This window comes from Ctenopharyngodon idella, chromosome 23 (genome assembly GCF_019924925.1).
Source record: "Ctenopharyngodon idella isolate HZGC_01 chromosome 23, HZGC01, whole genome shotgun sequence".
In the NCBI taxonomy this organism is placed as follows: Eukaryota; Metazoa; Chordata; class Actinopteri; order Cypriniformes; family Xenocyprididae; genus Ctenopharyngodon; species Ctenopharyngodon idella.
Window position 1 is genome coordinate 13,569,255 of NC_067242.1, and position 14,774 is coordinate 13,584,028.

The window sequence follows — 14,774 nt, forward strand, 5'->3', positions numbered from 1 at the left end:
TTGTCAAGTTTGCTCTAGAAGCGCTATTAGTGTAATGGACAGTAAATTCATGTCTGGGGAATATGAAATATGATACAAGTAACTTTGAAAGCAATGTAATTCTTTAGCACAACACTGACATCTAATGGTGGATTGGAGAACTCGTCAAAGTATCAGCATCTATATTTCAAATATTTTGATGCCTGACAAACAACATAACAGCAAAATAAACGTTCATTAATTTGTAATATTTTATGTATTTCATTATATTTATATTAGATATTTAGACACCACCATGGCCTGCACTTTTTGACATTCTGTAGATGTTCTCTACCCATGGGCTCAGTGGGCCCCATGGTGCAGCTCCACTTCCAGGGTCAGTGAGCCCCGTGGCGCAGCTCTGCCTCTTAGCTCAGTGAGTCCAAGAATCTTATGTTCCGTATAATCTGTGAATATATCTGTGAATAGCTGCCATAATTCTTCAAACTCAATAAGGCTGATAAAATAATGAAACCTCATTCACAACAGTTTTAAATATATACTTCATTACAAAAATACAGATAGATAATTATACAATACACATTTATAAAGCTTTTACAGTAAGCCCAGCATTCTGCCATCCACTTCAGAAAAAGTGGGATGCAACCTACATGAGGTGAGCACTGACACAGGCTATATTCCAAAAACTGAACAACAATTGCAAAGACATGAACACAAAACCAGTGCAGGTAAAACATAACTAGAATACTGAGCATCTGGACAAGAGGCTGATGAAAATTACAGAGTACACATGCACAGAGCAAAAGCCTCAATTTGCTTAGTAAGACATCTGTGTGTGATTGAATTACGGTTAACATGTTCTGACAGAAGAAAAATGCACATAAATAAGCTGTTATTCAGTTCCAGTTTCATTAATACAAACTTCTAATAATCTTCACACAGAGACTGCTGTTTCTGTGATATTTAAACCTGAGCAAAATCGCAAAATGCGTAATGGAGTTCAAAGCAGAGTTCCACTTAAAATTAAATGAAAAAGATGATATTCTCATAATAGCTAAATCAGCAACTGAGAACAAATGAAAGACATGTCTTTAGTGGTCCCTTGATAAAGACAATGAAGACCAACAAAATTACCAAGAAATGGATGAATTAATAATATAGTAGGTAGGTGTATTTACAGTGTAAGTATATTGTCTGCAGTCATCATGGCACATGAAAAATGGGTTTATTCTAAAATAGTTAAAAAGGCATAAAAAAAATAATTAAAAACAAAAACAAAGACCAAATGTTGGTGATCTGTGGCTGTGCAGTCTCAGGCGCTGACTAATTTTAACACCACAGAATAGAATAAAACTAATGAAAAACTAGTATAAGCTGAAATTAGGTCTACAGTATGTACTGCATGCAACACCATGAAATGAGAGCTAACCGAAGTATGAGCATAATACATGTTGCATAAAGGTGCGGTCACATTATCATAAAATTTCACATGAAAAAGTCCATTGTCTATTGTCAATAATGTAGCAATGTATGAAGCACAGCTTACACAGAAGTTACTTTCTGTTAGTCATTCACCATGTGACCTTGAACCCTTTGCGGAATCTGTGTGGGGAAATCTTTCACCCTCATGTGAAATTCCTGATCACATGGAATCCTATTGAAATGACAGACTTTGTCTGCAAAAACTCGCTGAATAACAGTAAATGCGATTGTACCTTAATGGTCTATACATCCATTCAAAAGCTTATAGTGTCTGGCCAGTATACCCTGCAATGTTTTTACATAAAATAAGGGACGTAGCAACCATTACAATATTGAGCTGTGCTGATAAGATTTACATTATGTCCCCACTTTTCAGATTGTTCCTACACCCCTGCATAAAATATTCTTAATAAATAAACTACAAACATTTCACAGGCTGAATGCTGTAGTGTAAAATCACATTTGATGCAGTGAAAAGCAAACTTCTTAAGCAAAATATACAAACACATTTTTAACTGTTCACATTGCACTGTTGTACTTCAAGTAAGTGAATTTTGCATTTCTCTTGCATTGATTATAAGCAGTTAAGCAATGAATATTCAAATGACCTGCATAATCTATTAGCAAATATCTATTGTATAACTGGTCCACAGTCCATTGGCTTCTCATTGGCTTCACTGGAACGAAGATCAGCTCTGTTCTTCCTTTTCCTGCCATTAGAACCTGATACAAATCAGAGAGGTATGTTGAATGTATGATATATTCTTTTTACTTTAGTTTTCAAAGAATTAGTTTTTTTTCCATACAATGAATTTCCAAAACACTGGACCCCAAGAATTTTCATTGTATGGACATAAATGTATAACATTTTTCAAATTTTCTCTTTCATGTTTCACAGAAGAACGAAAGTCATGCAGGTTTAGCATGACATGAGGGTGAGTAAATGTTGACAGAATTTTCATTTTTGGGTGAACTATTCCTTTAATAATCATATAGTCATACTACCTATGTCTAGATGGACCATAGGAGTCCAGCATTTGAGTGCTGGCCTGCTCCAGATTCCAGCCGCATCTCTCCAGAGCTTCCACGCATTCAGGCCGAGCCTTCAAACCCAGTCGGAACAACTGCTCCACCTACATCAGGAAACAGTCATCTATGTGTAAATGCTTCAAAGATCTTTGATCATCCATGAGCACCTCTCACTTTTGTGTCTGAATGAAGCACACAGATACCTTCAGATATTTCACGGCCTCCTGAGCATTCCAGCTGTGTGTCTGAAGGGCCGTTTGACACTCTTCTACAGTCACTCCATGTACCGCCTCCTGCACCTACAGAAACAACCAATCAGCCATCTCAGAATACCATGACATCATTGAGTACCCAATGGTGAGAGTATCTGGAAAAAAATTGCTTACTTGTTGTAGCTTGATACGGTTGTAGGCACCTGCTTGAGTGCTGCTCGGCCAAGCCAGACTGTTGGAAGTCCCGCTGTTACTGGTGTGGCCAGGGGAAGCATTGGGCTTGTTGACTTGCTGTTGAACCATTGGCCTCACAGTGGCCATATTTGGGGTTCTTTTCTCATCGTTTCCTTCTGAATCCTTCAAGAACCTCTCATACTTGTCCAGGTATGCCGGTTTATCAGGTAGCAAGTAGTAATGAGTGGTGCTGGCCTTCACGCCACCATACACGATAGGCAGGATGCAGGGACTCTTAGCCGGAGTCTGGCCCACTTCAGTAGATCCGTACTGAGAACTTGCAGTGGTGGCTGTTGATGTAGATGATGTGGTGGAGGAGCTGGATGGCGCAGAGGAATATGACGACGGGGATAGGCAGGAGCCCAATGATCCGACGCAACAGAGGCTGGATCTCTGTTGAGGGGAGCCACCTTGTGGCGCCATGGGGCTCGGCGCCCGAGAGTTGGGCTGAGATAGAGCATGATCCCTTGGGGGTATCTGAGGTGGACAGCGGCTCCCGTCTTCATGGTCTCCAAGGGAAACCGACAATCTGCTGCCATATATTCCTGCCCGCTTAGAAGGCCGCATGGGTGGGATTGGGATTCTTGGAGGGATTTGAGGCTTGTCCTCATAGGAGGAGGGCAGGATGATCTGGCGGTGTGGGGCGAGAGCTGAAGGAGTCGGGAGGGGTGAAGAAGGGAGTGAACGTCCGGTCGGAGGGACCCGAAGCTTCACCATCACCTCCCTTTGTAGCTCCTTGAAGATGTCTGCTGATTGTGAAAATGAGTGGGATTCCTCAACATGCTTGGGTGGTAGAAAGAGGTTGTCCTCCACATTGCATTTACCATCGACTTTAATGTTATCCTTTGATTGTGTTTGTTCAGATACAGTGTCTTCCTGCACCGCAGATGAATTTATGGAGCTCACTTCCATGTCTTCCTGTTCAGCGCACTCCACGGCCACCTCGTCGTACGCCGGAAGGGGAGGCAGGGGCCGCATGTCCCAATCCACCACTGGAGTAGGGTGCATGGGGTTGGGCAGGCCTCGATTGGGGCTCTGCAGTGGCGCCATATCCAAGATAGAAGCAGCGTAGGATACAGGTGGTTTTGCTGTGCTGGGGTTGGGCGTCTCGGTAATGGGTGAGGGTGATGTAGAGCTGAAACTATCGTCTCCAAAGTCAATGAGTGAGACTTCGCTAAGACGGTCACTCGGACTAGTGCTTTCCCAAGGCCGGAGGCGTAAACCCAGGTAATTGGGAGTCTTAAGCGAGAGCTTCTTCACACCCGTCACTATCAGATCATCATCATTGTCCAGCACAGAGTCGTAAAATGGTTCTGGGAACAAGATATCGGGCAAAATGTAAAAAAAATTGTTTTTGTCATTCAGTGATTCTTAGAAGAGAAAAGGTTCTTACTCTTAAGAAGAACTGCTGGTTTAGGAGGTCTGGGAGGAGGTTGTTCTGACACAAAAGTTGAAGAAGAAAAGATCAGAAATAAAAGAAGACAGAGCGAAAGAGAGAAGTTGTGAATTTGAAGAAGATCAGAACAGCACAGCTCAACAAATCAATCCATTGCTTACTTTTAGCCCGGTTTGGAAGTTTAGTGGGCTTGGCCGTATTTGAATCCAACCCAAGAACATCTGGAGGATCCATGGGATTTCCAAGGTACAGACTGAACACAAAGCACATGGGGTAAATAAGTAAATCCACTTCTGTGTATTTTCAGTCATTCAGTGGTTTTCAATAAGTGGGCAGAGATGACTAAACAGTACTTAAATCAACAAATTACTATGAATATATTAAAATAATTGAAATGTATATGTAATTAAAATGTAATTAAATTAAAATGCTTAAAATACAATACAAAATCAAGATGAGACTGATTTCAATTCAAACCGAGATTTCCTATATAATAATATAATAAAAATAATAAATAAATACATATTTATTTTTTTACCCCTCAATAACTTTTTTTTTTTTTTATTGAAAATCACACAGTTCTTGAAACATTTGAAATCACAAAACAAATCTAATTGCTAATTTAACATATCCATACTCAAAGTTTCCGTTTAAAAAGTTTGAAAGCAAGCAGCTTTATTATAATTACAGCAGAAATCCCAGAAGTAGCATATTTCAGGAGCTTTTAAGTCAAAAAGGTTGAGAATTACTGGTTTAAAATAATATATTGCTGTTCCCTAGTGGTGAACACAAGTAAAGCAGTCTGTTCCCTGAAAGAGAGAAAACTATCTCTTGTCTGCTATCAAGAGGTCAATCATGCATGGTTATGGAATATTACTCATCGATCTTGTCAGGGGCACCCCAACTTCGGTGTGGGTCTGTGTCTCCATGGCCTGTATGGATGAAACTGTGCTTGAGAGGTCGGCTGATGTCGTGGGCAGACAGACCAGCCACAGAGGTCACCACATTCCTAGGGAACTGTCCCACCTTCAGGGTCTGTCTGTTCTGACCTCTCCACCAGTAGTTCTCTGCTCTGCAGCACAGAAAATAGGCTGTAAAAACAAACTAAAAGAACTAAATACACACAAACATTTTTTAAAGAAAGCAAGGCTGTTCTGTTCAACATTCATGTCCTTAGCATAAATGGTGAAAAATTAGGACTGTCAAGACTTGTAAATCATTTAATGATTATTAAATGTCTTGATCAAATTAAAAAAAATTTTTTCTTTCCAAGGCTGTGGGTTAACAGTGACCACATAATACAGTAGTTTCCTACACCTGGCTGACCCAAAAAACTCGCCCTCACCTGCCCTCAATGATAGTGATGATGTCATTGGCATGAATTTTAAGTTTGTCTGGTTCATCAAAGTCCTGCAGTGCCCTCATGTCAGTGGGCATTGTCTATAAGTGAATTGGAAAGACTTTATTAATTAAAACAACCAATAATTATATTGACATTCTGGTGTATGTGCGATACAATAAAAAGACTTTGATACAAGGACATTCTAACCAGTGTCATCTTCTGCTGTTACTATCAAAGACCTTACCTCCACAAGGAAGTCCCTGAGGGACACAAATGTCGGCCTATCCTCGGGTTTGGGCGACCAGCACTGCAGCATGACATTATAAATGTCCTGCGGACAGTCCTCTGGTTTGATAAGCCTCTCTCCCTCCTTGTCGATTTTATGGAGAATCTATGCAAAAGGACACAGATGTCACACCAACTTTACTTACAGAAAGAAGTGTTTAAGGTCAGGTATGTGTGTATACCTGACTACCATTGAGTCCAACCCATGGTTCCTGCCCGTGGGTGAACATTTCCCACAATGTTACTCCAAACATCCAGGTATCACTGGCGTGGGAGAAGGTACGTGTCTTCAGGCTCTCTGGAGCACACCTGCAAAGCACAGAGCATGTCAACATGGGCTGAGGGAATGAATAAAAAGTAGATGGTGGTCTATAACTCTTCTCACCAGGCAAAAGGGACTTTGTGATGCTCCTGCATCACATAATGATCATCGTTTTTAGGCAAGGCCCTCATTAGGCCAAAGTCACCGATCTTGATGAGGTCGTTGGAGGCTAAAAGGATGTTGCGTGCAGCCAGATCTCTGTGAATGAATCGTCGGGACTCAAGGTATGCCATGCCACAGGCGATCTGAACGGTGTAGTGGCACAGCACTGATATCAATATATGACCCTGACGCTTCCTCAGGCGGTCCAATAAAGCACCCAATGGGGCAAGTTCTGTCACCTGAAACACAAACAAGATGGGCAAAAGTATAGTTCACACAAAAATGAAAATCATTTACACTACCAGCATCATTACTCCAGTCTTAAGTGTTTTATGATCCTTCAGAAATCATTCTAATATGCTGATTTGGTGCTCAAGAAACATTTCTTATTGTTATCAGTGTTATGATGCTTAATGTTTTTGTGGAGATTTTTTCAGGATTCTTTGATGAATAGAACATTCAAAAGAACAGCATGTATCCTTAATGTGTCCTTGCTAAGTAAAAGTATTAATGTAGTTTGATTTGGTTCAGGTTTGTTTGCTTGAGTCACCATAAAGTTAGACTCATATAGGAACATAGTTGTGTTTTTAAAGACACAGAATGCCATTTTTAGTACTTCCTTACCATCTTCATGGGGTGTGTGAGGACAACACCATATAGACGAATGAGATTGTGGTGGTCCAGGGAGTGCATGGCGTTAACTTCCCTTATGAAGTCATCTAGACCTTCACCCTGGTCCAACAGGTCTGTCTTCAGGCACTTCACAGCCACACTCAGCTACAGCACAGGAAGAAAAGCTATGCATTATATTAATTTTGCATATGGAAAGCTAATCATTACTAGTGATGTTTATCTTCCTAACCACTCTTCCAGAGGGGGCTTGCCATTCTCCGCGTTTCACCACTCCGAAGGAGCCGTCTCCCAGTTTCTCGTAGAGGGTGAGGTCTCTGTCACTGATGAGGCAGGTGAGATCAGCTGGCTGACCCTCTGGTTGAGCTGATGATGGGGATGAGCTGCGGAACACCACTGGGGTCTGGGAATCTGAGTCAGGCCGCTTCCCGGTGAACACCTGCTGGCCCAAGATTAGAGACTACGGCTGAGGGTGATTCCACCTGCCTCTGACTAAAAGATGCAATAGCTCTTCACACAGTGAGAGGTGTCATTCATAAACCTGGCAGACATCAATGATAATCTATGTGAAACTCAAATGCAGCTATGAGAAAAAAAGTCTTATTATTAAGTAGTCGACGTATTTACAAAAAAATCTCCTTCAATGTTTCACAGAACAAAGAAAGTCATATAGGTCTGGAATGACATAAGGGTGAGTAAATGGTGACAGAATGAAAATTACCCACTTAATCACTTAAAACAATTCTCTTGCATTTTACATTTACGAATCACTTCAAACTTGGTCAGAATAAGGTCAAGACACGGCTGATGTAAAATTGCAAAAGGATTCTTGATATCTTAAATAGAGTTGCCATGGTAACACATTAAACTTTAATAGTCTTTTGGGCTGTTTTCATACTTAAAATTTCATGACATTCAGCACACACATTAGAGTTGTCGGCCGTTAGGCATAGGTAAAAAGTAAGAAATGGACATGGAGGGGAAGCTCTGTAGCCCCCTCTTTTGGCTAAAGTGATGGGATTTAACAGTTTTAACTTCAGTCGACAAACTCGCTGCATATATTATTCTCATGAAGCCGGATAACTTTCAGAATTACAGACATTAACAGGAAGTCTGCCATTTTTTCCATTTCAGGATCCTCACCATACCTTGCTCACCCATGACTTCCGTTTGCACATGGCCCTTCTCCTTTTTACTGCCTCCCACAGCCGTCTCTGACCTGCAGAGCCAGAGAGATAAAAAAAGTCAGAAGGTTTAAATATAATGAATATAATATAAAATAATATTCACCTCATCTTTTTTATATTATATTATATTATATTATATTATATTATACAGTTGATGAAAATGAAAATTATGTCATCATTTACACACCCTCATGGCCGCTAAAGTCTAAACGTTTATGTGTAATAAATTCTATGTTGAATCAAATAAAATATTTATTTTCTAAAGCTAATTTTTTAATGTCCATCTGACGCTTTTGACATTTAACCCAATAATGACTTTAAATCATCTTTTGGGGGTAATTACTCAGCCAAATTTGATGTGCGATTAATTTGCCATTAATTAGAGTAATTAATCACCACATTGTGTAATTAATTAGAATAAAAATTTTAATTGCTTAACAGCCCTAAAATAAATAAATAAACAAATAAATAATAATTTAATTATTTCTTCCAACATTTAAAACTCCTCTCCCACACTTAAAACACATGCAACCCCACTCACCTGGTCGGCCCATGCCGATCTTTTCAAGGTCCTCATTTTTGACATAGTCAAAGTGTGAGAGACGTGTGACATTGAGGTCATCACGGATACGCAGAAAATATTGCTGGAGCTGCACATCGGTGAGCAGCTCCATGAGCCACTCTGTGCCTTCGTCAGACTGCATGTCTCCACCGTCCGGCTGCACACACAACATAAGAACATCTTATATTGTTTTAAGCATAAACAATATTATCCTTCACAGTTCTGCTTCTCAAGTAAACCTGTTATTTTAAGGATATTTCAATATTTTTCCCAGAAAACAAGACAAAAATACAGTTTTTTAGCTCTGTAGAGAAAAGCGTAAACCACATCTTTTACCTCGTCTTTTACATTATACTGCCGCTGGTATTCTGAGACTGCCGCCATTTGTACATGGAAAGCAGTGCTTTCAGGAAGTGTGTGTATGAGTGAACTGCACTCCCTCGGGGTGTGTCCTGTTTTTACAGTAAACTGTCAAGCGTCTCCTCTAATCTGCAAGATATATTTGCTTGATTCTTCTTCCTCCCATCAGCAGCAACACAAAGCTCTCTTTTATAAGCTAAAGTCAAGAATAACGTGTGTAATCTGATTCCTCGCTGAAAAAATAGTTGCAGTCTCATGTGAAACTGTGTATTCTGTTGCAAAACCTCTGCCCAGCCTCCTGAGAATTAATGTGAAAGATTATTCCCACCCTTTTGGGTGAATGAATCAGTGCGCAGACCGCGCACAGTGCCTTAAATCCAGTTAATTGCAGCTCTGTCCTGTCTTCCAAACAAGTCAACATCCATCCTCTGTCTCATCTTCTTAAGTCTCGAGTCTCAGTCAGATGAATAAAAAGGTCACAGCTTGTTAACGGTAAGGCATTTCCATATTAGTGTCTTTTCCAGAAGCAGCATTTTGCTTTCTCTTGCTGAGTCACTGCGAGATGCAGTACGAGTGCGGCGGACCTCAAAACACAAACCTTAAGCAGTACTGCTGTACAAAACTGAATGTGCTCCACACTGCACTGCTTAACCTCCCCCACACCTCCCCCCCCCAACATCATTGTAAAAATATTTGTGGCCATTTTTATAGTGACAGGAAATGACTGAAATAGGATTAGCAAACATCTCAAGCCGGATTCAAACACAGGTAACTCACAAATGTGTCACCACACTACATGCATGTACAACAACAACGGATGGACGTATAGACAGACAGACAAACTAGATAGATAGATAGATAGATAGATAGATAGTGTATTTCTCCAGTGATTTTACATACAGGGTTCCCACTTTTTCATGAACACCAGATTCAAGGACTTTCAAGGACTTTTTAAAGCACCGTTTATTTTATATCAAGCACCTATCAAATTCACATCCCAGCATATGAAGCGTCATGAAAGACCTCTTACAGTACTTATTATTTTAATCCTCCTATTGCATTTGCATCCATTTTAACCCGGAAGAGGTACAGAATCAGTTGTACATTAATTTTGGAAATATATTAAAACCATTTGCAGCTTTCTTATCCCTAATGCTAACAATTATTCCATACTAGTTTTGGTTTTCATTTTTTATGAATCATTACTTGAGTAAAAACATTATAATATAGAGAGAACATAATAAAAATACATTTTGCAATTGAGTGAAAAAAAAAAAATGATTATATGGATTGTAATTATGGCTTATAAAGTCAGAATATATACAATATATTATAGATATAAGCATGCAATTCTGAGAAAAGAAAGTCAGAATTGAGAGATATAAATGGGCACTTCTGAGAAAAAAAAATCAGAATTGCAATTTATATATCACAATTCTGACTTTATAAGACACAATTGTGGCTTTATAATCACGCAATTCTGACTTTTTAACTCACAATTGTGAATTTAGGGTAGAGTGGGGGAAAACTAACTCTACATAGTATGCATAATATTCTTATTAATAAGTAGGGGTGAGTGATATGGCAAAAATATCACAATTCATGATTTGATCACAAATCTTTTTCATGTTGGTTTTACTACTTTTCCAGTGACTGAGCAGTACTGTCAAACTAATTTCCCTATATATTAAAAAAGTAGCCTTACAAGCCCACAAATTTTAAAAGAAAAAAGAATGACAGACTTTCAGATCGAGTGGATGAAGATAAAAATACTAATTTATGAGTTTCTTGTTAAAGCTACTGTATTAAGGAAATAGAAAAAAAAAAAAAAGAGGAAATTCTGTCATTATTTTCTCACCGTAGAAGTTGTTTAAAACCTGAATAAATTTCTTCTGTTAAACATACAAGTTTTTTTTTGAAGAATGTGGGTAAACAAACAGTTGCTGGTCCCCAGTAAGTTCCAAAGTAGGAAAGAAAACACTATGGATGTCAATGGGTACTAACCAAATATTTGGAAATATGTTCTTTTGTGTTCAGCACAAGCCAGAAATTAATACAGGTTTGGAACAACTTTAGAGTGAGAAAATAATGACAGAATTTCCTTTTTTTTTTTTTTTTTCTATTTCCTTAACACAGTAGCTTTAACAAGAAACTCATAAATTAGTATTTTTATCTTCATCCACTTGATCTGAAAGTCTGTCATTCTTTTTTCTTTTAAGAGTGTGTGCACTTCGGGTGTATCGCTCAGAAAAGCACGTGTCAGACCAGCACGCAGATAAAATGTTTAACCGGCAAGGCTTTAAAACTCATGCAAATAATAAACTTTTGTGATTGTGAATAACTGCGCTGTTCCATGAGTATAACTCTACCACTGTTTTAACATGTGATGTGAATGTATGTCGCTTTCTACTACACAGTATGTTGAGACCCTATAGCACGATACAACAATATTTCTTCAAAATCGCACACCCCTACAAGAATGTTCATTTCGGACACAGCAAGTGTCACAGCTTAAATGTCCAAACCCCGCCTAATAACAAGCAAGGGGAAGTACTGCAATGGAAAACACTTGGAAACTGATTGTAAAACAATATTCCAAAACAAATATACTAGGACTAAGAGGGGCGTGTTATAATGTTCACAAAATTATTCAAATTTAATTCAAGCACTTTCAAGGACCAACTTTCCAGGCCTTGAATTCATGTGTCTGAAATCCAAGTACTTTCAAGGCACGTGGGAACCCTGTACATAAATATGCCCAGACATAACCGATTTAGCTGACTGACCAATCAGAATCAAGTATTCCAGAGAGCTGCGTAACATATATATAGAGAGAGACAAAAAGGGTGTCAAAACTTCATTGATTCTTTTGGGGAAATGTACATCCACTTATAGAGCAGTAAATCAGGACATGTTCACCCATTCACTACTGATGAATTATGCAGCCTCCCAGTGTGAAACAGAGAGAGAGAGGGGTAATGGGTGTAGAGAGAAAATGATTGTGAGTTGCCTAAACACCCTGAATTAAAACAGTCCACAGATGTCCATAAACATATTTATTCGCACTTTTTCACTAAACACGTAAACCATCATAAATCACCCACTGAGTGTGACAATGACGCATTAACCCTTGGCAACTAGAGCATGACTAAGAGGAGCAGACAGAATGCCACATGGCATCTTTTTCCCTTTTAGAGATGCTATACGCACAAATATGAGGATTTCCAATATAGGACACTGTCGTAGGAGGCAGGGTGGGTGGAAATGTACACTCTTTGAAACTCTGATACTGTGAGTTAATATAATTATGCAACAGACTCACACTGGCCCTATATAGAGGAACAGCACATAGAGAAACAATATTTATATCCAATTTAAACAATTCATTCTTTGATTCAGGACATTCTAAGTTTAGAGAACTAAATAGAAATAAGTAGATAGACAGACAGACAGACAATCTACTGGCCTTATAATTTGGTACAGCACATATAGAAACAATATTCTAATATTTTATAACTAATTTAAACAATTCAGTCTTTTATTCAGGACCAAGTTTTAGAGAACTAAATATAGTCTTGCTTATTTACCCAGCGAGGCATTTATGGTTAAGTGATATCTAGAAGTGGTCTTACCAAGCTTTAGGCCAGTCCTGAGGTCTTCAGAAAATATCCAAAATAGCTAATGTCAGGGACGGTCCTCCGGCGGTCCAGTGTTTGACAGGGCCATGACAGGCACATATGAGCCAAATCAAGGCCGCTTCTGACTAGTCAACATCAAACTGCAAAACAAATTTACAAATGCAGAGATGAGTTATCTTGAGTTATCATAGTGAACATTTATAACCTTGTTACAATATGTCTTTGCAAACATTTGATACTAACGCAGAGATTTGCACAATAGATGCACATGATCGTGGACCCTGTAAGGTGAACATCATCCAGTTTACATGTTCAAATCGTTCTCGCTGACTGACTTTTTATAGACATGCAAGTTAATATGTATAATAACACTTGTTTTGGTTGCGAACAACTCTATGTTTAACAAATCTGTTGAGTGAATGATTCAATGAATCATTTCATTCATAACACACAAAACACTCACATTGTGTAACAACAGCATTCAAATATAAATTAATCTCTTTGGAGAATGGATTCAAAAGATTTGAATCACTAAAAGTAATATAATATAAAGTTATTTTAGTATCACTGAGATTTATATTTATCGTTTTCATTTTATGTATGCAATATTATAAATCCATTAAACTAAATTCCTCATGTTGCACACGGCTTGTTTTTCAGATTATTAATCGGAGTTCAGTAATGTATTTAAAAAATACCATATTAATAATCTGAAAAATAAGCCTTGTGCAACATAAGGAATAATATTCAGAGTAATTTACAGTTTGATTGATGCCTTTAGGCCAATGGATTTAAATGGGTTCAGTATTGTATAGCCTATAAAAGGGATAATTTTCTGAACATTTTACTATAAGTTTGATATCATAATGTCATATAGTTAAATTGTTTAATTGATTTATAGGGCTAATTAATATATATTTTATTTCTTGAAATTAAGCCTTGTGCTATGCAAAGGACATTTGTTTATATCCGGGTTGGTTTGGGCTGAAAAAAAATGAAATGCGCATAGAGATTAATGGGTATGAAACCGTATGCCTCGAACGTCAAACGTTTAACTAACTTTACCGCTGTAAGCGACTTTCGAGTCATCATCTCAGGCCCATTAGTGTGGTCTAGCTAGACAGCGCGCTAGGTTTTGAGACACAGCCACCTGTCTTCCATATATTCAGATAAAGCCGGGCACAACAAGCGTAAGTAACCTATAAATAGACAGTTAAGTTTAACGAAATAGGCATTAAAGGCCGGTGTTATCCATACTGATCACATGCTCTGTACTGATGCAGTCCTGCAGTCATCAGGATGGTTAGCGTAGCGCAGAGGTACCTGCTTCGATTCCCGAACATCCAGTGCAGTGGTCTGAGCTCACGTTCATATAGTTTTGAGTGAATTATATTTCAAAACAGACAAGACTGTCAAATGAATTACTTACCTCTTAAATAGTCGTTTTAAAGAAAGAGAATAAGCTGCTCAGCGGCCGTAATCCTTCTTCACCCTCGGTACAACAAGGATTGCATCTCTTTCTTAAAGCGACAGCGCTTTTTACGCAGACGAGCGCGCGGGGGCGTTTGTATCTTTATGGGAACCTTACATTGACTGTGCTTCATAACCCTTTCATGCATTATTTACGACAACCTCAGGCAGGATTTTTTCCTATGTGTTTTTATTGCTCTTAGGGCGTGGAAAACAAGATCTGAACCTTTTTTTTTTTATACACATTTTTTCAGAGATTTTCAGATATCAACTTGAGTGGACAAGATGCGTTTTTGGTTTTAACTTAAGAGATACTGTATTAAACATAATGCATTAATAACAGTAATAATGTTTATATTTAATAAAACAATGAATACAATTATATAAAATTATGTGAAAACTATAAAATATACAAAAAAAAAAAAAAAAAAACCATAATACAGCTTTAATTATTGTTGAGTTTGTTCCTGTTCGACCATCAGACGGATTAAAACTTCATACAAGTTGAACGTTTGTCTTTGATATCAGAACATGAGGATGTGAA

At 38.4% G+C, this 14,774-nt stretch overlaps 1 protein-coding gene across 5 annotated transcripts; it reads right to left on the reverse strand.

Moving 5' to 3' along the window:
- Nucleotides 1–507: 507 nt before the first annotated feature.
- tnk2a (tyrosine kinase, non-receptor, 2a) lies at nt 508–14,354 on the reverse strand. Of its 5 annotated transcripts, XM_051881734.1 has the most exons (17): nt 14,190–14,354; nt 12,755–12,900; nt 8,742–8,919; nt 8,162–8,232; nt 7,246–7,473; nt 7,008–7,160; nt 6,345–6,622; nt 6,142–6,268; nt 5,919–6,065; nt 5,678–5,772; nt 5,210–5,404; nt 4,494–4,585; nt 4,330–4,374; nt 2,877–4,249; nt 2,694–2,789; nt 2,467–2,594; nt 508–2,184 (listed from the first exon to the last, which is right to left on the reverse strand). In XM_051881734.1, exons 3-17 carry the CDS (start codon nt 8,902–8,904, stop codon nt 2,178–2,180), a joined length of 3,198 nt encoding a protein of 1,065 aa, XP_051737694.1. In that variant the 5' UTR covers nt 8,905–8,919; nt 12,755–12,900; nt 14,190–14,354; the 3' UTR covers nt 508–2,177. The 5 variants fall into 5 exon arrangements, with proteins under 5 accessions (XP_051737694.1, XP_051737692.1, XP_051737691.1 ...); XM_051881732.1 differs by lacking the exons at nt 12,755–12,900; nt 14,190–14,354 and adding an exon at nt 9,099–9,723 and having other exon boundaries at nt 7,246–7,452; XM_051881731.1 differs by lacking the exons at nt 12,755–12,900; nt 14,190–14,354 and adding an exon at nt 9,099–9,723.
- Nucleotides 14,355–14,774: the final 420 nt, after the last annotated feature.

Bases quoted from the DNA above. Each gene is read 5' to 3' on its own strand.
- tnk2a (XM_051881731.1), bottom strand. From the start codon at position 9,146: ATGGCGGCAGTCTCAGAATACCAGCGGCAGTATAATGTAAAAGACGAG. The intron at 6,269-6,344 runs GTGAGAAGAGTT...TGTGCTTTGCAG, and splicing joins CACAAAGTCCCTTTTGCCTG to GTGTGCTCCAGAGAGCCTGA. The intron at 4,250-4,329 runs GTAAGAACCTTT...TCTTGTTCCCAG, and splicing joins ACCAGCAGTTCTTCTTAAGA to AACCATTTTACGACTCTGTG.